Below are 25455 nucleotides of genomic sequence, written 5' to 3' on the forward strand. Positions count from 1 at the left end.
TCTCTCACTCTCTATCAAATAAATAAATAAAATCTTTAAAAAAAAAAAGTGTTAACCAGGCATCTGTTTCTGGCTTTTAAGATTTGGGATGGTTTCAATATTTCTTCTCTAGTTACATACATTTTCACATTTTTCCATAGTGAAATGCTTGTCATTAAAAGTAAAGAATTGTCTTTTTAAATTGTAGATGTGACAAACCCCTGACTCGATTGCATGTCACTTACGAAGGTACCATAGAAGGAAATGGCCAAGGCATGCTACAGGTAGGTGAATCACAACAGTATGTGTGTGTTTGGGACTTAGTCTTGTCAAGCTTCTGACAGCAAAGGAAATATGAAAACTTGTTTTTTTTATCTCCTAAACTGATTTAATGCAAAGAAGCATGATAGCAGAATGGAGAAAAACGCCAAACAGATCATTTTGACAGCCTTGATAATACTGTTATTTGCCAGTGTGCACTGTTTCTTAACATGCGCCTCTTTAAAAAGCCTTTGACAGAATATCTTAAGATCTGGACAACATCAGGCCTCTTAGTTCAGACATTGATGTAGATTGACAGTGGAGGAAGTTCCCAGAGTATGGTCTTGACAAGCCGTCACCAAGCAATTTTGTTCTTTTTCTTTAAAGGCTTTGCTCTGCCCCAAATGATGACCAGCTTGAAATGTTTTTCTGCCACCAACCTTGTTTAGGTCTTAGGAGGCAGGCATCTAAAACTGATTGATAAGAAGGTCCTCTCTCCTGATACCTGATAAGAGGACTTTCTTATCCTTATTTGGTGCTTACATTGGGTCAGAAGCTAGATCAGTTTCCTGAGAATGGACTAACTTGTTTGAATAACTTAATGTGTACTGTAAAATGACTAGACTCATTTGCATTTGGCTAGTTATGATGTATTTATGCTCTCGGTGCTTAATGAAACTGAGATTCTTTTTAGAATGGCCTTTTAAAAGACATAACTAAAATCTTCAAAGGGGAAAACCATATTTTGTTTTAATCATTCTCTCCCAGTAATTTTTTGATATTATAAACAGAAATACTGTTAACATAAACAGATAACTGAATTAATATTTGTCTGGCACTTAAAATTTTTTAAAATTTGTATTTAATCGTTACTTTTTCTTAAACAGTAATTTTGAAATATGCTTAAAATTTGTTTCAAATGAATGTTACTTTTTTCCCACATTTCCATCTTGATGACGTTCTTTTCTACATTAAAGTCTTAGATTTAACTAAGGGAGTCTTAATACACATGAAATAAACAAAGCTACTGCTAGTTAGCACCACAGGAATGCTGACCTTTCATCACAATACAATTCAGCGAGGAATTATTTAGCAACATTCAAGGTTGAGATTCTTCCCACTTTTCTGGAATATATTATAGATGAAATGTGAAACCTCAGTAGATTAAAAGAATACCATAAAGGCTTCTATTAATTATTCTCCCTACCCATGCCATGTATCCCCAGGAGATCGGGGAATATTGTATTGCAATGTTATAAAGCTCCTTGTGTAGCATATAAATTACATTATGCTGAATGGCAACAACAACAAAACCTCTCTAAGGATTGTTATCATTTCTCCCTTTTCATCAAGTTATAATTCAGAAACTGAGTAATCTGAACAAGTAGCTTTAAAGTGAGTTGGAAAATAGCTAAAAATAAAGAAGCCCTCATATGCTTGTTTTCTGTACTAGAACAAGTTTCTCACCTGTAATAGAGAGCCTTTTACTAAGAACTTTTTTAAGTAGTAGAAAGTTTGATTTTCTAAAAGACTCCTGCATTCAGAGGCATATTGAGTTTAGTATAATGTATTTATTTCTATGGATACCTTTCAAGTAATAAATCTTGGCCTTTTATTCAAAGAATGAATAAATGTATGCACATTGAATGTATTTCATTTGTCATTACCAAGTTGTACATAGTTGGATAGAACTTATTTTTTAATTTTAGTTATGTACCTTGTTCCAGTAAAAATTAAGTTTCGCTGATCTCAAACCTTGTTTGTTTCTCATTTGTATTCACAGTTCTACTATGCTTAGCTAGTCTCTTGATTTTCAAGTGCTGTCCATTTTAGTTTCTTGGTCTCTCATTGCTTCACTTTCTTCCCCATTGACCTTTTTGAGGCCCTAGTAAGTGCTTATCTAAACTATTCAGTAGTCACCTAACCAGCCTCTCTGCTTTTAATTTTACTCCTTTCCAATTCATTCTTTAAACTCTAGCCTGAATTATCTCTCTAAAACCCAGTCCAGTTGTAACTTTTCTTCCTAGAATTTTTCTAAGAACCTTCAAAATTAAGTAAAACTTTGCTTGACCCCAGAATACCTCATCAGCAACTGTAATCCTTCACATACTCTACATTGCAGACAGACATCCATAATCTGCTTAACACTGTCTGCATGTAGCTCTGTACAATTGTTTTTTTCCCCATGTCCTTATGCAGTTATTCCCTCTCCCTGAATGTCAGCAAAATCTGGTTTGAATGCCATGTCCCCATGCTCCAATTTTAGTTAATTATATTATTTGGGAAAGATCTAATACATCTAGTAGGTTCTTTAATAATTATCTTATTCTGCTTATGTGCTGGAATCTCATCTAGATTACAGATGCTTTGAAGTCAGGGCTCATGTCATACTCATCTTTGTATCACATGGTTCCCAGCACAATATTCAGTTGATCTTTGCTGAACATTTTAAGCCATAAATCACCCAATGTATAATGACCTTATACATTGTAAGCAACTAATTCTAATCAACGGACTAGTTCAGTCAAAATTATTTTTTCTATATAAGGCAAAGAATTAATCTTTTTTTATTGTTGATTTGGTATGTCAGAGTATAAAATATATATGGTTCTCTGTGATAACTCATTTCCAGAACTTGTCCAGTCATTTTTCAGTGTTTTCAAGTTCTTCTCTAATGAAAGATTACTTTACCTTCTATTAATTTCTGTCTTTTCACATGTATTTTTATATATCAAAAGATTCATATTCTTGTTTTGCTCTTTTATAAAACAGACTTCAGACTATCATGTAGTCTGAATTGCTTTAGAGGACATAATTGCTTTAGAGGACACAAACAATGTTAAGAAATCTTATATTTGACAATAGTCTCAAGGTTATGTAAAATAATAGGAAAAATATATATTGGTCTCTTCCCCTCGTTCTTTGTACGGAGCTCCTAAAACCCTAGTAATATACTAACTGATAAGAGCACTAAGAACATCTTTTGTTCTAATATTTGGTCTTTGACCCTGATTCCTGAAACAGAGCTCCTAAGTCCCTTGGAATTTCCTAGGCGATAGCAGTGTCTTTTGCTATAATGAGGTGACTCTTGGTGAGCTCATGGATAGCTTCAGGATGGGGGCTGGTCACCAAAAAGATTTAAGCCATGATTAGAGGTTTGGAACTTTCTACCCCACCCCCATCTTCTGGGAAAGGGAGAGGGACTAGAAACTGAGTTAATGATTGATCATGCCTAAGTGATGAAGCTTCCACAAAACTCCCCAAAAGTACAGGATTCAAAGAGCTTCCAGGTTGGTAAACATGTGGAAGTACTAGGAAAGTTCCTTGCCCAGAAAGGCATGGAAACTCTATGCCTCTTCCCACTTACAATGCCATATGTATCACTTCATTTGTGTATTCATCTATATCCTTTATTATATCCTTTTTAATAAATCAGTAAACATAAGTATTATCCTGAGTTCTTTGAGCTGTTATATCAAACCACAGGAGCACGTCATGGGAACCCCAATTATAGCTGGTCAACTAGAAGTTTGGTTGACAATGTGGGACCTACAGTTGGTGTCTGAAGTGGGGCAGTATTGGTGGGACTTAATCCTTAGCCTTGTGGTATGTGATGTGAACTTCTGGTAGATGATGTTAGAACTGAATTGAATTATAGGACACCTCACTGGTGTTTCAGAATTTCTTGATGTGTGGAAACCCATACATCTGGTGACAGAAGTGTTGTCAGTGTGGTAGTAGTGTAAGAGGAAAGGAGAGACACAGGAGTATTTTTTTCTATATGGTATATAAGCCTTTCTTACATTACTTACTAAATTCTTTTTGCATGTTTATAGCTATGTATGTACACAAGGTGTTGTGTATGTGTGTAATCTTAGGTCCTTGAATAGAATAAGGGAAAGCCGGAAACCATTTCTTACATGTTGCTCCATATAGCTTAGCCACATTGGAGTGCTTAGTAAATTTAAGACAAACAGTGCTGAGTTTGCTTTCTCTTGAGGATTGTGTAATTCATTTTTATTAATAGGAGCTTGGAGATCCCATTATAGTAATAGTACTCCACAGAAGGCTTATGCATAATTTTTAACTAAATTAGTCATTTAGTTAAATTAGTAATTTAGTAAATTAGTAATTACTATTAGAAAAAGTGTATTCCTTAATCTCTTACCACCTATTAAATCTGTTCCCCCTCCCACCTCCCCTCTGGTAACCATCAGTTTATGCTCTGTAGTTTCTTGGTTTGTGTCTTTCTTGTGCCCCCCCACCCCGTGATCATTTGTTTTGTTTCTTAGATTCCACATGAGTGAAATCATATGGTATGGGTCTTTTTAGGACTGATTTATTTCACTTAGCATAATACTGTCTAGCTCCATCTGCATTGTTGCAAATGGCAAGATTTCATTCTTTTTTATGGCTGAGTACTATTCCAGTTTGTTTATTTCTACACACACACACCCCCACTCTTCTCTATGCATTAATCAGTTGATGGACATTTGGGCTCTAAACATGTACTCTGATGTTTATAGCAGCATTATCAACAGTAGCCAAATTATGAGTCTCTGTTGTTAAACTAGGTTTTCTGTTTTCATTTTTTTCCTTAGCTATATTAAAAGAATAGTTTGTAATTTTACACAGTTTGGGATTTGCAGCTGAATTTAGGATGAAATTTCCATCTCTTTATTCTTTCATAGAAGAAAAAGGTTGCCCAAAAAAGGGCAGTTATTAAGTTTCTCAGTTCTTTAGGACAAGTGTTTGATTGCCATATTATGTAAGAAAGAAATAATTATATGAAAGTCATAAGAAACCCATAAATGGAAATTGAATAGTGAATGGTGTGGAAATGATCTTGAAACCTTTCCAAATAAAGTTTCCCTTGATCTGTGGTCCTTGGAGTACATATAAGGTTTGTAAACAAGAGTCTACATGATTATGTTGAGGCTTTTGCCTAAAAGCTCCATTTTTCAGGTTCCTTCTAAGGTTTTAGAATCCAAAGGAAGAAGCAGAGATACTAACTGCAGTGAGATGGAAAGAGTGAAGTAAACCACAACCTATTCTCCCTGGGAAGATTACTAATATGGGGATTGATTTACATGGGAAATGAAGAGAGAGAGTACTTCTTTATCATATATGTAGGTATTTTGGATCATCATTTAACATGCCATGTTTTCCCAAATAGGTGGATTTTGCAAACCGTTTTGTTGGAGGTGGTGTAACCGGTGCAGGACTTGTGCAAGAAGAAATCCGCTTTTTAATCAACCCCGAGTTAATTGTTTCACGGCTCTTCACTGAGGTGCTGGATCACAATGAATGTCTTATCATTACAGGTTAGTTTTGGGAAGTCTATGTGATAGAGTAGTTTTCTTCAACTATGAGTATCTATCATGAACGCTAGAGGCCACCCAGATATTGCTATTCTCTATCATGGGCCTTGGTCTCAATATTTTTATTGATTAATTTATTCTTGGTTTCTTAAAATTGTTATAGTTATATTTGCCTGGTCTTGAGTAAGACATTTTATTCCCACCTTATCTTTCTTGGCATCTTTATCTAAGGAACAAGGGTAAAATATATTTATTTACCCTTCGGTTTGAAATTTTATGATATAATGCCTTAAAAAGAGGATAGTGATATGTCTTTGAGCATGTATTCTATTACTGTTCTTCCATTATGTTTCCATAGTGCTTTGTTATACTTCAATATGAAGACCTATATAAATTTAAAAAATACAGTTACAGTAGTCAGAGAGAATCAGTGAAACAGAGAGCTTTTATAGAAGAGAAATAAATCAGTAACCTAATATTAACCCAATTTCTAATTCTAAGAGAAAAAGTGTGATGCTCTGAGTGGCTTTTCTTGATTTAAGTTAATTGGGAGGAGGAGAGAGGGAAATATAGTCAAATTTATACTTGAAGTCTATTGAGATTTAAATTTTTTATTTAAGGTTTTTTTAGCTTAAGATACTACTATGTCACTGTATTTTCTTGTGAATGAGCTACCAAAAAAACTAATGATTAACTTAGAGTCTTTAAGAAATTCTTAATCAGCCACCATAGGTGAGTTAAGCCTTTTTTTCAAGTACCTAAAAGAATATTCCCACATGAGTCATAATCGGTCATTTGCTGCAGATACTTTTTTCTTTCTGCATAAGAGGATTTCTTATTTCCTTTTTGAATCTGTTGCTGCTTTGAGATTAGTGTAGGAAACTAAACACTCACCTGGGTTGGAGAATTTGGTTAATTGTTATTCTGAAAGATTACAGTGAGAGAAAAACCATCCCTTATGAGTTGAATCAAATTTATATTCAACTAATTTACCTCTAAAGAGGTACATGCCAGAACTAAGACTCTGAGATCTAAACTTGAAGCCACTGTCATTGCTTCAGATGTATTTGCAGGTAACCTTCAGGAAAGTATCTAAATTTTGTTCCTTATATTTTACTTTTAAGATTTTCTCATTGTCTTTGAACAGTTTGATCATGATGTGTTTAGGATCTCTTTGATTTTATCCTATTTAGAGTTTATTGAGCTGCTTGAATGTTTAGATAAATTTGGGATATTTTTGACCACTATTTCTTTAAATATTCATTCTGTTCCTTTTTTCTTCTTCTGGGAACCCCATTGTGTGTATGTTGGTACACTTGATGATGTCCTATTGATCTCTGAAGCTCTGTTCATTTTTCTTCATTCTCTGTTATTTCTCTTCCTCAGACAGGACAATCTTCATTGACCAATCTTCAAGTTTACAGGTTCTTTTTTCTGCTTGCTGTAATCTGTTTTTGAATCCCTCCAATGGGATTTTTTATTTCCATTACTGTACTTTTCAACTCCAGAATTTCTGTTTGGTGGTTCTTCTTCTTCTTTAAAGATTTTATTTATTTATTTGAGAGAGAGAGAGAGCGCGCGTGCATGGGTGCACAAGTGGGGGGAGGGGCAGAGGGAGAAACACTCCCTGCTGAGCAGGTAGCCCATGATGCAGGACTCTGAAACCATGACCTGAGCAGAAGGCAGGTGCTTAACTGACTGAGCCACCCAGGTGCCCCTGGTTCTTCTTCTTCTTTTTTTTTTTTTAAATAATTTCTCCTTTTTGAGTTTCTCTATTTGTGAGGCATTATTTGCATACTTTAGTTCTTTAGATATAATTTCCTTTAGTTCTTTAAAGATATTTAAAATAGCTAATATAATGTCTTTATTTAGTAAGTCTAATATCTGGGCTTCTCAGGTATAGTTACAGTTGACTACTTTTTTTTTTCCTGAATAGTTACCTTTCTCTTTTCTTTGCATATTTCAATTTTTTGTAGAAAATTGGAGATTTTAATAATGTAGCAACTCTCAGAATCAGATTTTCCCCTTCCCCCAGGGTTTGTTTTTATTGCTGTTTGCTCTTGTTATTTAGTGACTTTCCTAAACTAATTCTGTAAAGTCTGTATTCTTTCTCATGTATGACCATCAAAGTCTCTGCTTAGATATGTTATTGGTTAGCTAATGATTGGATTAAGATTGCCTTAAATGCTTAGAAACAATAATTCCATCTTTTCTGAAGGGCTCTGTGTACACACTGGAGCTCATCTTCAACACTTTACCAGGCCATTGGCATTTGCTTTCTGCTTGCACTTGGCACTTCATTTCTTGCTTGTACAGAGCCTCAAGGTTAGAGTAGTGAGCTTAGGACATTCTCAGGTCTTTCGTGAGCATGTACACAGCCGTAGTCATACATGTAGACGTCTGGATTCCTGGGGATACTAAGAATTTTTTAAAGCCCCTTATAGATATCTCATTTGTCAGCTTTTCCTTTGAAACTTCTTGGTTAGCCTGTTATTTGCCCCAACTGATGTCTACTGCCTCAGGTAGCAATACTGTTAAGCAATTACATGTAATTGTTTTCAGCAAATACCCATGGGGATTAGGCTTTTTACACTGGTTAAGCTCCAAGTCAGGTCAAATAAAGACAGGCTTACCAGTGAGGTCTTCCAGGGAGCCACAAGAAAGGTCAGCTGATGACAGTTTTCCGAGAATGGGGCTTTGAAGGAGCTGCATCACTCTTCTGACCCTGTTCATAGTTTTTACTATGATTATAAACTATTGGGTTTTTTTGTTTTGTTTTGTTTTTTTATAGAATAAAGTGTCAATAGAGAAAAATCTCAAAAAGATAGGTCAAAGAAATAAATAAAAGTATAAGCCTGCCATTCACAGACCAAACTATTAGTTTTTAAGGCTACTTTAGAGCTCAGGAGAATGGAATGAGAATAGGGAGAGTTAAAATGTCACAAAGCTCATTGTTTTTACCAAAATTCAGCCAATTTTTCTTATATAAACCCTCCTCAGACTGCTGCAAGCCTTTGGCTAATTCCCATGGTTCAGAAAAAATTGATTCTTAAAATTTTGCCGGTGTTCTCATTGCCTTTATGGAAGAAAAAATTTTCAGAGGTTTTTATTTAATGATTTTTGCTGATGCATCCTTACCTTTGGTAAGTGCTTGTTGGAAAAAAAAAGGCCTTCAACAAGTTATTCCACATTTTTGGAATATCTTCTGTCATAATATCTCTGTGATTCTGCTCTTTTGGGGACATAAAACAAATTGTTAATTTTCTAAGTTTATGTAGGAAATTAAGAATGGAATCTCAGCAAAGAAATTTCCTCTTGGATAGAGCCTCAACTATTTGAAGTCAATAACCTAAATATTTCATCTAAAATTCTAGGTTGTGATCCGTATTGTGCCAAAATGTAAAGATCAAACCCTTCTGTTTTTACTGTTGTCTCAACTCACTTATTGTTACCTGTCTGCAATTATTATTTATTATATATACAGATAGGAAGAATGCAGCTGGAAGGTATTAGGGGAAAAGAAAGTGCAAGGGATTGCAGAATAAAAAACTTAAATTGTCATAAATCCATTGTTGGGCCAATAGGTACTTTGAATATGAGTCTTAAAATGTTTTAGAGAGCTCTGAAGGTGTGGAATGTGGCTGTCTCTAGCATTTGGATATTATCAAGTAATGCTTTAAAAGATTTTTAATTTTTAGCAGCTAAGCTCTATTTGAACTAAAGACTCAGAACAGAATATTTCATCGGTTTTAAAGATGAGTTTACATCCTTACAATAAAAAAGTTGGTAGAATGCTGGACATTGAAACTCAAAGCTAATTTGTTTCATTTGCTTTATTTCTTCTTTACTAGGAAAATAGTAGGTCTCTTATCATCTCCCATTAGTGTCACTGTAAATAAAAGATGTAATTTTCCTCAGAATAGTAAAAGGAAAACATTAGAATTTTTTTGTTTTTTTAAAGATAAGTTGTCCCCAGTCTAAAAAAAAGATCATCACTCTGGAGTTATATCTGTTGTCTGCTTTACCTATAGCTATTGTAAAATGAATGGAAAATTGCAAATCCATGATTCACCTTCACATCTATAATTACTTCAGGCTAGGGACATCCGGGGTGACTTTTAACTCAGCATTTTCCCCCACATCCACTTAACTCTATTACAGTGCCTTCTAATTAATATCTGTGATGTGATGTTCCCTTAATGGAAAAGGCCATTTCATCATCTATTTGATGTTGGATTTCTGCCATCTCCCTTCTTAGGAGACTCTTAACCATGCACTGCAATCTATCTGCCTGATCAATTCCATTCCTTCAATGATTCATCCAGGCTCAGTGAGCTAATGGCTGTGACGGTGCTGCCTGAATCTGTAGAAGAGTTTGAGAAATTAGAAATAAATTAAATTTATCATCATTGTGGGGCATCTGGTTGGTATCAGACTTTGAAATGAATATGAAACAGGTCATGAAACAGGCAAATACTTTTATCCAGATAGTGTTATCCCTCCCTTTTTGTGATCCTCCCTGGAGGCAACCTTGAGTTAAAACCTTTCAGTAAATATAGATAGAGAGAAAGAAACTCCAACCTTACCTACCTCCTTTTTTCCCCCTTTTTCTTTTTTTTTTAAAGATTTTATTATTTATTTGACAGAGAGATTACAAGTAGGCAGAGCAGCAGACAGAGAGAGGGGAAGCAGGCTCCCTGCTGAGGAGAGAGCCCGATGCAGGGCTCGATCCCAGGACCTTGAAATCATGATCTGAGCTGAAGGCAGAGGCTGAACGCACTGAGCCACCCAGGCGCCTTTTTTCCCCCCTTTTTATGTTTTCTCATGTTCTTCTATATCATCCATCAGATAGCTTTAATACCAAAGGGTGTTACCATGGTTTTAGGAGTTTGTTTCAGTGAGTTGAGTACGTAAAGCTGACGCCTACACGTGAAACTTACTGAGCAGAATGTTAGTACATTTAACGTAAAACCTGCCCTCTAGTGAATCAAATCATCCCAGACATCACAGATCATTATATCTTTTGTAAATGTCAGTAGATCTGATAGAAAGTAGAAAGGTGAACAGACACTGTGCTTATGGTATTGATGCTTTTTATAGAGCAACACTAGAAGCCCATGACTTCAAAAACAACCCATTGCCAACTAAATGATACCAGCTCACTGGGAAAGATCCAAATTCAGTTGGAGTTTAGCTTTTTTTAAATCATGGCAATGGAAGTCAAAGTGTTCTATCTTCCTGAGTAATCATTGCTGTATGAGTGTTACTAATAAAAGCAGAGTAGGTGGCTTTGCTTTTATACAAACCGTATTTCCAAGGGCACACCCATTGGTACATAGGGTTTTTTTATTCTCCAAATATTTTTTCCTCAGTTCATCATAAACTTTCATTACTAATAAGAGAAAAATAAGAACATTTCTTATTGTTAAATCTAAAAACTCATTAATTTGTCACAAACTTATGCAAAGATTTTAATGGGTTCCTTCTAGCTTTTTCCTTAAGTAAAGATTTTGTCTTTGGGCATGAAGTCTTAATAGCTTATACCTACAGAGAGCTATCACAAAGGTCATTCAGTCTTCTGTCTCTTGTTTGCTACTATCACTATTAACCTTTGTATTTTCATCACAGTTTATCAATATATTTGAATTTAAAACAAGGGTATCTGTTTTTCAGACAGACAGTTGACATAATTTTGAAAGGTGTCTACTCTGAAAACCCAGGATTTAATTTGTTTAGAACAAAATCATCTGTATGTGCATCTTTAATTTCCCATACCTAAAAGAAATTCATCTCATTTCTTTTAGGAAAGAAGGCTTTTCATCCTAATCTAAAATAGAAATATGATAATTGATATTTTGTATTTTCCAACCACTTTCTTTTGAAAAGACAGGTATTTGTTTTCATAGTTAAGAGTTCAGAATAGTTTTCTTCTGTTTTATTTTTTATAAATAACAAAAATGAAGCTTGTCCACTGCTGGGCAGAAAATAGAAAGGAACAGGACCATTCTTGTCTCTATTTCCAGTCAGGTCAGTGGAACAGGTTACTTTTAAACCTCACATAAATGAAATCATGTATCTTTGGTTTCTGTACCTCCTTACAAAGTAGAGTCTGGTGACACCAATACTAACTGCTTTATGGTTTTGAAGACTTTAAAAATTTTTTTAATAAGGTTTTCCAAGCAATTCTAGGAAGAAACAGGTAGGAATTATTAACAACCCTCATTTCCAATGTCCACTGAGAGATTTGGTTACCTTTGGGTCCCTCATGTCTCCTAATCTCAGTGTGGTGCTCTATTTACAAGGCTGTCTTTGTAAATATGAATATTTTTCTATGTGTCAGTTACATAGTACTTTCAGATTAAGTCTTTCTGAAATTATAATTTTAACCTCAGTTAATACAGTGTTCTTTCTGTTTTGCTTCTTAATTACTGTGTTTATACAGCAAGTACTTAACTGTTTCTATAGTCCTTTTTTTGTTCTTTTTTTAAGTAGGCTCAGCACCCGATGTGGAGCTTGAACTCATGACCCTGAGATCAAGAGTTGCATGCTCCACCAACTACGCCTGCCTGTCACCCCTTGTCTCTGTATTCCTGCATTACAAAATGCTAATGTAGGCATACATGTTAATGACTTACAAACCCTTTCTTGAGAGCTGGCAGTCTAATAAGAGAGTTAGATTACATTTTTAAAACAGCTTTATTGAGGCATAATTGACATACAATAAACTGTATATTTAAAGTGCACAGCTAGGTACATTACTTTTTGACATGTGGCTACAAACATGAATCCATCTTTTGCCCATGTTTTAATTGGGTTATTTTTTATTGTTGAGTTCTGAAAATGCTCTATGTATTTTGGATACAGGTGATTTATCAGATGCGGTATATCTTTTTATCTTATGTGGTATATCTTTTCATGATCTTACAGTGACTTGTTTTGATTACTGTTTAATATATTACTTTTTAATAATTCTCAAAATCAGGTAGTGTGAGTCCTCCAACTTTGTTCTTCTTCAAAGTTGTTTCAGTGAATTTCAGAAGCAGTTTGTCAATATCTACAAAAAGGCTTCTGGAATTTTAATTAAGACTGCTTTGAATCTATAGATCAGTTTGGGGAGAATTGACATCTTAACAGTATTTAGTCCCTGACACATGAATGAGATCTGTTTATTGAGGTCATCTTTAATTTCTCTCAGTATTATACTTTTCACTGTATACTTCTTTTGTATTTGCTCAGGTTTATCCCTGTTTCTTATTTTTTGTTGCTGTTGTAAATGTATTTTTAAAATTCTAGTTTGCGATTGTTCATTGCTACTGTGTAGAAATATAACTGACTTTCAGGTTGCAATTTAATATTCTGAGTGCTTTCCTGATATGTGCAGAGTACTGTGGAGGACAGATAAGGGACCACCAGTGCTACTTATGGTGTCAAGGAAGGCTTACACAAGAAACAGCGTGAATTCTGTAATTATTTTCATAATTTGTAGCTGAGTATCTTATCCAAGATTCTAGATGAATTTATAGGAATTAAACTATAAGTTATTTTAAATTTTTGAGAAAGTTATTTCTAAGAAGCAATATGCTGTGTAATAGACTGGAAACTGAAAACTAGTATTGAGTTTAAATCTTTTGTGTTTTTATTATGGAAAATTTTAATCATACATGAAAATAGAATAATATTTTTCATAGTGTTTTAAGTATTTGTATTGTATAGATATTTTTATATTTGTATGTATGTAACTAGGATACTCTTTTAAATGACAGAGTTATCAAAATCAGGAAATTTAACATTAATAAAGTACTATAGTTAATCCCTAGTCAATATTTTCATTTTGTCAATTCTCCAAATTATATTCTTTATAGCTTTTTCCCCCTAGTCTACTCCAGTCCAGGATCACACCTTGAGTATAGTTGTCATATATCCTTTAAACTAGGAAAGTTTCTCTCCTTTCCTTGTATTGGTTTACCTTGATAATTTTATTTTATTTTTTTTAAAGCTTTTTTTTTTTTTTAAGATTTTTATTTATTTATTTGACAGAGATCATAAGTAGGCAGAGAGGCAGGCAGAGAGAGAGAAGGAGAAGCGGGCTCCTTGCTGAGCAGAGAGCCCGATGCGGGGCTCGATCCCAGGACCCTGAGATCATGACCTGAGCTGAAGGCAGAGACTTAACCACTGAGCCACCCAGGTGCCCCAATAATTTTATTTTTAAATTTAATTTGATTTTTTCAGTTTTCCAAGATTCATTGTTTATGTACCACACCCAGTGCTCCATGCAATACATGCCCTCCTTAATACTCACTACCAGTCTTGATATTTTTAAAGCATATAGACCAATTACTTGATAAATTATCTCTTATTTGGGGTTTGCCCAATCTTTCTTTTTAACTAGATTCAGTTTTGCGGGGGGGTTGTTTTTTGTTTTGTTTTGTTTTGTTTTTTTTATTAGAGATAGTGAGAGAGAGAGCACAAGTGGGGTGAGGAGCAGAAGGAGAAGCAGACTCCCTGCTCAGCAGGGAGCCCTGTGCACGGCTTAATCCTGGGACTCTGGGACCATGACCTGAGTCAAAGGCAGACCCTTAACCAACTAAGCTACCAAGGTGCCCCCAGTTTATTCATTTTGATAGAAATCCCACTAAAGTGTTGTGTCGTGCTCTAGAGTATCTTTTGAGGTGAAGAGTAATACTGCTTTGTCCTAGTGTTTGTGATAAAGCATCATGATTTGCTTAAGGTGGGATCTGCCAAGTTTCTCCACTTTTAGGTTAGTCTTTCCCTTTGTAGTTAATCTGTAGGTATGTATTTCACATACTTTGGAAACTATAAATATCCTGTCCTCATCAAACATTCACCCACTAATTTTAGCACCCATTTTTTTTTTCAAGATTTTATTTATTTATTTGACAGAGAGAGAGAGCACAGGCAGGGAGAGCGGCAGGGAGAGGGAGAAGCAGACTCCCCGCCGAGCAGGGAATCCGATATGAGGCTCGATCCCAGGACCCTAGGATCATGACCTGGGCCAAAGGCAGATGCTTACCCCACTGAGCCACCCTGGTGCCCCTTAGCACCCATTTTCTTAACTCCATTATTCCTTCTGCATTTAGCAGTTGGCGCTCTACTGTAAGGAAGGATTTTCCATTCTCTTATTTATGTATATTTATTAGTATTTATATAGACACATGGATTCTTGTTTTATTCAGTATGTTATAATCTATTACTGTCACCTGTTTTGATGCTGTGGTGTTCCAGATTTTGTCAGTGTTAGCTGTTGTGTTCCTTTGACATGTGCCCATCATTTTTTAATCCACTTCCCCTTTTTTTGGCTTTAAAAGATGTTCTAAGCTCATCTTGTATATTCCCTGCCCCAGCTGTAGATTCACCATCTCTCCAAGGAGTCCTGAATTTAAAGTAATTTTTAGAAACATGTTGTGTATTCCCTGCCTCAGCTCTAGACTCATCATCTCTCCAAGGAGTCCTGGATTTAAAGTAATTTTTAGAAACATTTGAGGGGTGCTTGGGTGACTCAGTCAGTTAAGCATCTGACTCTTGATTTGGGCTCACGTCATGATCTCTGGGTCCTGGGATTAAGCCCCACAGTAGGCTCCCCACCCAGCAGGGCATCTGCTTGTCTTCCTCTCCCCTTATCCCTCCCCTCACTCACACACTGTCTCTCTTTAGAGAGAGTTCAGCTGACATCCTTGTCAACATTTAGTGTTGTCATTCTTTTTTATTTTAGTCATTCTGTCAGGTATATAGTGGTAGCTCACTGTGGTTTTAATTTGCATTCCTCTTATGACTGGTGATATTCAGCGGTATTTCATGTAGTCAGTAGCTAATTGTTTATCTTCCTCTGTGATGTTTTAAGTCTTTTGCTTATTTTTCCAAATTGGGTTGTTTGTATATTTGCATTATTGACCTCTAGAAGTTCTTCAATATTTTGAATACAAGCCTTTTGTCACATGTTTGTTTTCTAAATATTTTTCCTCCAGTCTTGCCTAAGCATTTTCCTAAAAGTGTTTTAATATTGATCTAATCTAGGCTTTTAAAAATTGTATTAAGGTTACTGCTTTCTTTATCCTATCTGAATCTTTATGTACCCCCAATGTCATTCTCCTATGTTTTCTTCCAGAAGTCTTATAGTTTTAGGTTTTATGTTAATGCCTTTATTTTATCTCAGAGTAATTGTTGTTCATAGTGTGAGGTAGCAATTGAAGTTTATGGGGGTTTTTTCCTATATGAATATCTAATTGTTCCAGCAACATATTTTGGAAAGACTATCCCTTCCTTCCTCAATGGATTATTATTATTTTTTAAGATTTTATTTATTTATTTGATAGAGATCACAAGTAGGCAGAGAGGCAGGCAGAGAGAGAGGAGGAAGCAGGCTCCCTGCTGAGCAGAGAGCCGATGAGGGGCTCGATCCCAGGACCCTGAGATCATGACCTGAGCCACCCAGGCGCCCCTCAATGGATTATTTAACACCATTGTCATAAGTCAGTTGACCTTACAAGTGTGGATTTATCTGTGAGTTCTGTTTAGTTCCATGGATCTCTTTTGTCTTTCCTTAGGTCACAACCAAGTAAATATTGAATTCGAGTAGTTAAATCCTCTAGTTTTGTTGTTCTTTTTTCAAAAATGTTTTGGCTATTTTTGGTTCTTTGCATTTCCATAGAAATTTTAGAATCACATTCTCAATTACTTTTCTTTTTTTAAAGTCTGCTAGGAATACTGACAGAATTGAGGGATATTTGTGATTATAATACTGAGAAATAACCATATTGAGTGTTCCAACCCCTGAGCATGGTCTGTCTTGCCATTTATTTAAATCTTTCTCTCAGTGGTGTCTGCTACATCTTTTGTTACACTTACTCCTAAGTATTTTATTGTTTTTGATGGTATAGTTAATGGATTTTTGAAAGTTTTATTTTCCCATTGTTTGCTGCTATTATATAGACATGCCTTATGATACTACATTTATTTATGAGATTTCCTTCCATTTCTTTAGTTTTTCTTCTTTTCTTTTCCTGGCGATTCCTCAGAATTTGCTGCATAAACAGTCATGACATCTGCAAATAGGGATAGTCTTACTTTTTTATACTCTTAATGACTTTTTTTGCTTTCTTTTTTCTTTTGTTTTCTTTCTTTCTTTCTTTTTTTTTTTTTTTTTTGCCTTATTACGGTGGCTAGTACTTCACTACAGTGTTGAATTAGGTGGAATATTTTCATCACTATGTATGAAGTTATTTGTAAGTTTTTATGTAGTCGTCCTTAATCAGATTGAGGAAGTTCCTTTTTTTGATTCTCAGTTTTGTTGAGAGAATTATGGTAGGTGTTGAATTTTATCTTTTTTGCAACTTTTGATATGATTATGTGGGGTTCTTTAATAGTGTGATGAATTTCATTAATTTTTCAAATGTGAAATCAAAATAAAAGCATAATTGTTATCTTTCTGATGAATTGACCCTTTAATTATTAAGTGTTCGTCTTTATCCTTCATAATACTCCTTGACTTCAAGTCTGTTTTATCCAATATTAATATAACTGCTCTCACTTTCTTATTAGTGTTTTCAGGTTTGTTTCTTTTAATTTATAGATTCATCTCTTTTTTCTGCTTATAATTTTTTGTAAGCAGCCCAGACTGTTGGTCCTGTAGAGTTTCCCATGGTCTGAATGTTGCTGATTACATCTTTATGGTGGTATTTGACATGTTTCTCTTTTGTCTGTCTATAAATTAATAGTGAAGTGTAGAGGCCATTTGCAGCCTTATTCAGTACATTTAGTAATCTTCATGTATAAAAGCTTCAAGTTGTTTAAGTAACATGTAAGAAGTTAACTTGACCCCCCAAATTAAATTAATTTGCTTTTGGATGAAGTGACAGTTCATAATTAGCATGTCATGATTTGATTTTGTGTTCTTTTTATTTTTGTTAAATATGTTTTCTGGGGTTTTTTTAAAAGTTTGTTTGCTTGTTTGTTTAAGTAATCTTTACACCCAAGGTAGGGCATGACCCTGAGATCAAGAGTCACATGCTCTACTAACTGAGCCAGCCAGGCACCCCTGTTTTTTATTTTTATAAATCTATATTTTTTCTGAAATACTGTATATTCTAGTGTCATTTTTTCCATGAATATTAAGTCTTTGTCACAGAAATCTTCAATATTGAACCTTTACTGTATGAGTAGTCATTTTAATAGTGTTCCAGCTGTCTGAAAAAGTCAGTCTGCTTGCATTTTATTTACCATCAAAATTAGGGCAATTGCATTAAAAATCACTAATCTTAGTTGTCAATGTTGTCTTGTTTATTCTTTTTTTACATTTCTTTCTGATATGTGAAAAGTATTATCTTGCTCAGGGTTTTCAGCTTTTCATTTTACTGTTTTGTTGAGAGGTTAAGTAATTACTGAGTTGAACATAGGAATTGGAATGATTTTATTTAGTTAAGCAGTCGGATAATTTTGGCACCATCCCTCCTGGTATGTCCAGGTTTGATGAAGTAGAAATCTCTGGGGACGCCTGACGGTGCCCTTAAATAAGTTAAATAAATTATTTAAATACTGAATTACTTAAGTAAAAAAAAAAATTGAAATCTTTGTGATGTGGCAAGCTTGGTACATTTTCTCATCAGATGAATTTTAATTATGCTTTTTTCCCCTTGCCGCCTTCTCATTTCACAATATTCTGGTTTACAAAGCCCTTTGAAGTCACTAGGCAAGTCCTAGATTTAATTTTAATGATACTTTTCTTAGCAGGGAATGTCTATAGTAAAATTGCTTTCTCAACAATACAAACTAAGTATTACCATGAGATTACTGATATTGAAGACATTGGCCCTTAAAACAGTCTGTGTACTCCTCCTGAAAGACATTAATATGACAGAGCATATTTTGTTTTCTCTGTTGATTGAGACATTTATCTCTATATGATAAACATTGCAGTGGCTTTTATAGGTGTCATTTTTTTCCTTATAGAAAATAATAGGTCATTAAGACCAGTTAGTTTTTTTTCAGTTGACATTTGCCAACAGGTATTTTCAGAAATGAGGATTGAGTTTATTAACAAAGCCCCTTTAGGGGGCGCCACTTGGTTAAGCGTCAGCTTTTAGCTCAGGTCCTGATCTGCAGGGGGAGCTAGGATTGGCCATGTCAGGCTTCCTGCTCAGTGAGAAGTCTGTTTCTGCCCCTCCTCCCACTCTAAAGACCCTTTAGAACATGCAACTTTTAAGAAAAATCCTTTTGAAAAATAATAGCAGATTATTTGTTTCAGGTACAGAACAGTACAGTGAATACACAGGCTATGCTGAAACGTATCGTTGGGCCCGAAGCCATGAAGATGGGAGTGAAAGGTGAGTTCATTTCTGACTCGATCAAGTATTGCCTGACCAAAAGCTAAGGAATGTGGGTTTGACCTAGTACATTCTGTCTCCTGTCCACTCTTACTTCAGAAATGTAACTGCGGTTTTAAGTTCAGTATTAAAGATACATTAGTAGTTAAACTGGTATTACCATCTCCATATACAAAAGGGCAGAACAGAGAAATAAAAGCAAAAGTCTAAACCAAAAATAAGGACAGAACTTTTGTTCTTTACCTGTTAGCTACCAGATGTAAACAGTCAATGGAGGTTAACTTCCAAGACCAAACTTACCTAGAATAGGTTCTTAATGAGCTTAACGCCTTTAACCAACTTATTTATCCTTAATTTTTCTGTGAGATTAAGTAGGTGGGGAAATATGTTGAGACATTTTGCCTAATGCTGCAGAACGGTTAACAGCAGGACCTGCAATAAACTTTGCTGACGTCTCCTCCCGAAATTGGTTTACCAGGGTAAACTTTTATAGAAATGGTGCCTGAGTAATATTCTATTGTATATATGTACCACATCTTTTTTTTTTAAATTAACATATAATGTATTATTTGTCTTAGGGGTACAGGTCTGTGATTCATTAACCTTACACAATGCACAGTTTTCACCATAGCACATACCCTCCCCACCCCCGCTCCACCCACCACCCCCCTCCACTCCAGCTACCCTCTGTTTGTTTCCTGAGATTAAGAGTCTCTTATGGTTTGTCTTCCTCTCTGGTTTTTGTCTTGTTTCATTTTTCCCTCCCTTCCCCTATGATCCTCTGTCTTGTTTCTCAAATCCCTCATGTCAGTGAAATCTTTTGACAATTCTTTTTCTGATCGACTTATTTTGCTTATCATAATATCCTCTAGTTACATCCCCTTTGTTGCAAATGGTAAAATTTCGGGGGTTTTTTGGTGGCTGCATTATATTCCTTTATACACACACACACACACACACACACACACACACACACATCTTTTTACCCATTCATCTATTGATGGACATCTAGGCTCTTTACATAGTTTGGCTATTGTGTACCACATCTTCTTATCCATTCATTAGTTGATGGATGGACTCTTTCTGTAATTTGGCTATTGTTGATAATGCTGCTATAAACATCAGGGTGCACATATCCCCCATATAGTCCATTATATACACATATAATATTGGAATAATGGAATATTGGAATAATGGAATATTGGAATAATGGAATATTACTCAGCCATAAAAGAGAATGAAATCTTGACATTTGCAATGACATGGATCAAGCTAGAGAATATGATGCTAAGTGAAATAAGTCAGTCAGAGAAAGACAAATACCATATGATTTCACTCATCTGGAATTTAAGAAACAACAAATGAACATGGGCAGGGAAGAGAGAGAGGCAAACCAGAAAACAGACTTTTTTTTTTTTTTTAAAGATTTTATTTATTTATTTCAGAGAGCACAAGCAAGGGGAGAGGCATGCAGAGGGAGAGACAGACTCCCCACTGAGCAGGAAGCCCAATGTAGGGCTTGATTCTAGGACCCTGAGATCATGATCTGAGCTGAAGGCAGTTACTTTAACTAACTGAGCCCCCCAGGTGTCCCAGAAAACAGACTCTTAACTATGGAGCACAAAATGAGGGTTACTGGAGGGGAGGGAATGGATGGGTTAGGCAGATGATGGGGATCAAGGAGCACACTTGTGATGAACGTAGAGTGTTGTTTTTAAGGAGTGGATCCCTAAATTCTACACCTGAAACTAATATTACAATTAAAATTTGGAGAAAGAAGAAACAAAAAGAAATGATGCCTGAAAGCTCTTGGGGGTGTGTGTGTGTGTGTGTGTGTGTGTGTGTTCATTAATGAAAAAGAGCCTTTGCATTGGAATCAGCAATTGCCCATCTATCCATGCCAACTTGTTCTTTGTAATATCTCAAGTCCAGCCCCAGGTCTCTTTCCTTTTGTTCTGGTTAAAGTATTTGGTTGTAACAATTACCTATGTGGATATTTAATTCCTGATTATTATTTACAGGCTAACATGAAGGTTTTGGTTGCCTTTGTTCAGTGTGAAAAGTTGCTTGGCATGTCAATTTATGCAATCTGTAAAGGCAGTATTAGAATATTTGGAATTTCACGTTTCCAAAGTCATCTCATCCAGTCCTTCCTATTTCCACAGGCAGTGTGTTACTGTCTGCTTTACTTCTTTGTCTTTTTAAAAATAGTTTCACACCATCAGCAATTGAGCACAGTAGATAGAATGTTGTACTGAATCATAACGCATTTTTTGTTACACTTCTTGGGATTATGTTTCGGATGATAGAAGGTGATATTATAAAACCCAAGACCCAAAGAGTAGGTCTCTGAAAGCAAAGGAATAATGAGCACTTTTTTTGGCTTTTGTCAAAATACAAATGCCATGTTTTCCGTATTAGAGGAAAACTGAGAATGAAGTTCCTTTTGTTTGCCCCCAAATCCTTTAACTTCTGAGACTTACCGTAAATGACGTATGTTTACACTATGTCATATTTGTCATCTCGTGATAATTTTTCATTTTACTATTTAATGCCTAATAGTCCATAATGTGTATGCCTTGAAATCTAAAAATGTTACTTTCTGCCCTCTTGTTTTGCTGAAACCCATAGCTACTGGTTTGTTGGTTTGTTTTTAATATTTTAACCCTGCCAAACTCTCAGAAACCCCACCTCCCAAGAGTTATATTTTGTGAGTGTCTTTCCCCACTCATCATCTTCCCCCTTCCCTCCTGCCTCAGGGATGCCTGGCAGCGGCGTGGCACTGAAATCGTCGCCATTGATGCCCTTCACTTCAGACGCTACCTCGACCAGTTTGTGCCTGAGAAAATCAGACGAGAGCTTAACAAGGCCAGTAACCTCATTTCTTACTTCATCTGGCAGCTGTCATGTATTTACTGCCATTTTATTAATGCTGAAATTAATGCTTTCTGGTAATTCTTGCAATGTCAGTATGTCTGCCCACAGCTCTCCTGATTTAATGGGTCTGTCAGCTTGTACAAGATGTACTTTCCATTTCATAATTGCTTGATTACTGATGCCAGATAGACTGTTGCTTGATATTAAGCCCCACACATGCATTTAGCCCATCAAGTACTTTTACTTGGTTTGGAACATTGTTATTGTAAAACCATATAGAAATGAATGAGCACTAAAAAATTTTTTTCACACATTTCACTGACGTCTCTACAAGGTAAGCCATCAGGGTCAATACAGATAAACCATAAGTTAAGTTCTATTATAGGTTAGGTCCACATGTAAATTGTTTATTAATTAGGTATTTTGGCATATTTATGACAGAATCTGTGATTTTCTGTGATGCTTAGTGCTGTCTACTGCAATCATTTTTCTAATTATATTACAGAAATATGAAAATGAGCCATACCTATTGCTCAGATTTTCACTACTATTAACCATAGTAAATAAACTCTTAACATACAGTAGAGTGCTAATGCTGTTCTTTAGATTTAGGGCTTTACCAAAACCGTTGATAATTTCTTTAGATCTTTTACAGCCAAGAAGACAGTCATATTTGATTATGAGATTGTTTATTAAGATAATTGCATGGACTTTTGATAATGACAGCAGACTAGGTGTACCATTGCAAGGGAATTGGGAGTGCCCTTGGATTGGCACATTTGACATTATGTATACCCTCAGCTTCTCCCTGGTCTCACCACAGAAATGGTTTCTCTTGTGGTGCTCTGCATATCCTAGCACAAACACCTTGCCTTTTGTATAGTTAGTAAAATGAACAACCAAATAATCCAGAGAGGCTTTTACTTCTTTCAGAACTTGGTATATATTTTGGGTGTAATTATATATATAATCTTATATTCTGATCTACTTGAGAATCTAATTGTTGAATGTGTTTTCTTATACATATCTATTAGTTTATTTTAATTATTTTAATGTTTAGAGTTCTCAAAGAGATCTCTTAAAAATTTTGAAGAGTAAATGCACTATTTTCCAAAGTTGAACTTGAGAGATATCACTTATATTTTTTTAAGTAATTCCACAGAAAAACTATGCAGAAAGGCTGTTCTGTGGCATATCAACAGGTATAATTTGTCTCTTTTACCTGACTCTGAAAATTAGAGATTCTGTGACAAAGAATATCTTTTATTATTAGATACATTTTAAATGTAAGCCTTTCACTGTTCCAAACTCTTATCTTAAAGAAATTATTTCCAAGTACATGATGTTTTTATTATATAGCATACCAAGTAGAATGAGATTTATCTTTAGATTTTTACCTGATGTTTCTTCTTTATTAAACACCTATTATATGAATTTGTCACATGGTCATGGTTTGATATTAGAAGATATTTATGTAGGCAGTGGGTAGTTTGGAGAGAAATATATGAAAAGGGAATGTGTTTAATCATACTCAGTAACACAAATTTAAAGGTTCTTTTTCTTATGGATAAAATTTATATTCCCATAAATACTTTTCTGTAGGAGCTAGATCATTCAGTTTTAGAAATTATCTGCAAATAACGATCTTTTTAAATTACATTCCTGGGCATAAATAAATCTTTTCTTTTTTAAACTGCCCATGGCCGATTGACGTCTACATTTACTGATATAGCCCTAACCTCAGTTTACCTATCCTCAAAGCCACCAAAAAGTTTAAAGATGTGAGACCTTGGTGTATGGGAATAGGTTAAGTTAGTTGTAAGCATTGGAAGACATTTATTTGTAGAATGTAGAGTCCTAAGGAAACCCACGTTACACTGAAAGAGTAAGTCTTTAAATAACAACAGACGAAGTTTTACTTCATTCAAGCGTCTGAAAACTCCTCAAAAATATTTGTTAAATGCGTTAGTCGGTGATTAATGAAACTTCTTAGATATTACTAACACAGTTTTTTAAAGTAAACTTTTTAGGTATATGTTATCTTAAATCACGTAAAATGTTACAAATTTATAGATATTTCCCAAATGTTCTTTAAGTGCTAGATAAAGCCCAGTAAGTCCAGTGTTGACTCAGGTATGGAATAGATGAAACCATATGAAGCAGATGGATTGATAGTTATGTACTTTTCTGTTTCAAGCTGCTGTCATTTATATTAATATGCATTAAATTTAATTTATAATTCATAAGAGATTCTTTTCTGTCAAATGCAGGTTGAAGTTTTCTTAAATTATGTAAGTAACAACAGTAAAAGTAATAGCTAACATTAAATGATACGCTTATGATGTAAATGCTTATGATAGTTAGACATTCTACTTGGCACTTCACCACCCAGGGAGATGTAGATAGTCTTCTTGTCTACAAATTTAGAAATCATGAACCAAGCCTTAAGAAGTTGAATAGCTTGCCCCATGTCACACATATGGGCAGTGATGAATTCAGGACTTGAATTCAGGTTCCCTTTGCTTCAAATCACTTTTTAAAAAACGTAACTTCTCCCAGATAGAGATTACTGTAACTAGGTCTGTCTTTCCAGACTTTTTAACCTGTTTCAGTCTTAAATCATTAAGAATATTCCCTGCATTTTGTTAACAATCTCCTATAAGCATGTATGCTTTGGTTACCTCTTTTCTTTAATCATAATCCTATACTATGAGCAGGTCTCCAGTTGACTGCTTTTCTCAATATCCTATTTTGTTTGATACACTTTTTTAAGGAAATTTGAGGACTTCCCCCCCCCCTAGCCTATTTATTAAATTCCCATAAGACAAGGAGATACCATAGGTATAGAGTAGCCCATCAGCATATGGGCTAATATTGAGAAATCACCTAGCTCAGGGCCTGGCACCATAAGAAGCCACTTGACGAATGTATGTTCTTTCATTCATGGCCAAATTCCAAAACATTTGCTTTTATAGCTGAGAATTAGTTTCCTAATTCTTTCTTTGAAAAAGCAGAAAGCAATAAATGATTTTGTTAAATGTCATCAACAACTTAGAGAACTAATCCAAATCCAAATAACTTTGGGTCTAAATAAAAGCATTCCATCATTTTTGGTTACATTTACCTATTAAAATAGAGTATGGAAAAAATAAATAAATAAATAAATAAATAAATAAATAAATAAAATAGAGTATGAATTTTAGTACAGCAACAGGGAGTATTACATAAACTGACAGCACAACTTGGAGAGAATTTAAGTTAAATATTTATATCTCACTGTTTTGTAAACTTAGGTTTAAAGCAGAAGTCTATATTAAAATGCTTTTAGAGATGACTTACACAATTCTACTTTTTTCATGCCAGAGAGAAAGTGAGCAGGAATAGAAAAACTCATTTTTTCTAGGAAGTAAGAGAGCATAAGACCAGTTTTCACCATCAGAATTCAGTGTGGATCTCTGAACTCTAGGGGCTTGTTTGCTACTTTTAGGTATTAGTCATCAGATAGTAATTGAAAGGGCAATCCCACAAAGTGTATTATTCTCTCTGGAAACAGTCTGCTCCATCCAGGTTTCACCTGTCCTGTTGGACCCACATCGTGACCTGCAAACAGAGTTGGTTTTTAAAAGGAAGAATCGGTCACCTTTTATCTAACTGGTATTGTGAAGCAATGTTTAATCCTG

At 34.9% G+C, this 25455-nt stretch overlaps 1 protein-coding gene across 2 annotated transcripts in view; it reads left to right on the top strand.

Moving 5' to 3' along the window:
* Positions 1 to 25455, top strand: part of PARG (poly(ADP-ribose) glycohydrolase) — a 122297-nt gene that overhangs the window by 75861 nt on the left and 20981 nt on the right. For both annotated transcript variants that reach the window (XM_080822882.1, XM_080822883.1), the window contains exons 12-15: positions 188 to 263; positions 5417 to 5564; positions 18820 to 18898; positions 21658 to 21766. In XM_080822882.1, the coding sequence (XP_080679008.1) occupies positions 188 to 263; positions 5417 to 5564; positions 18820 to 18898; positions 21658 to 21766 (412 nt within the window). The remainder of the gene's footprint in view (positions 1 to 187; positions 264 to 5416; positions 5565 to 18819; positions 18899 to 21657; positions 21767 to 25455) is intronic.

Source organism: Martes martes (assembly GCF_963455335.1).
Source record: "Martes martes genome assembly, chromosome: 14".
Taxonomy (NCBI): domain Eukaryota; kingdom Metazoa; phylum Chordata; class Mammalia; order Carnivora; family Mustelidae; genus Martes; species Martes martes.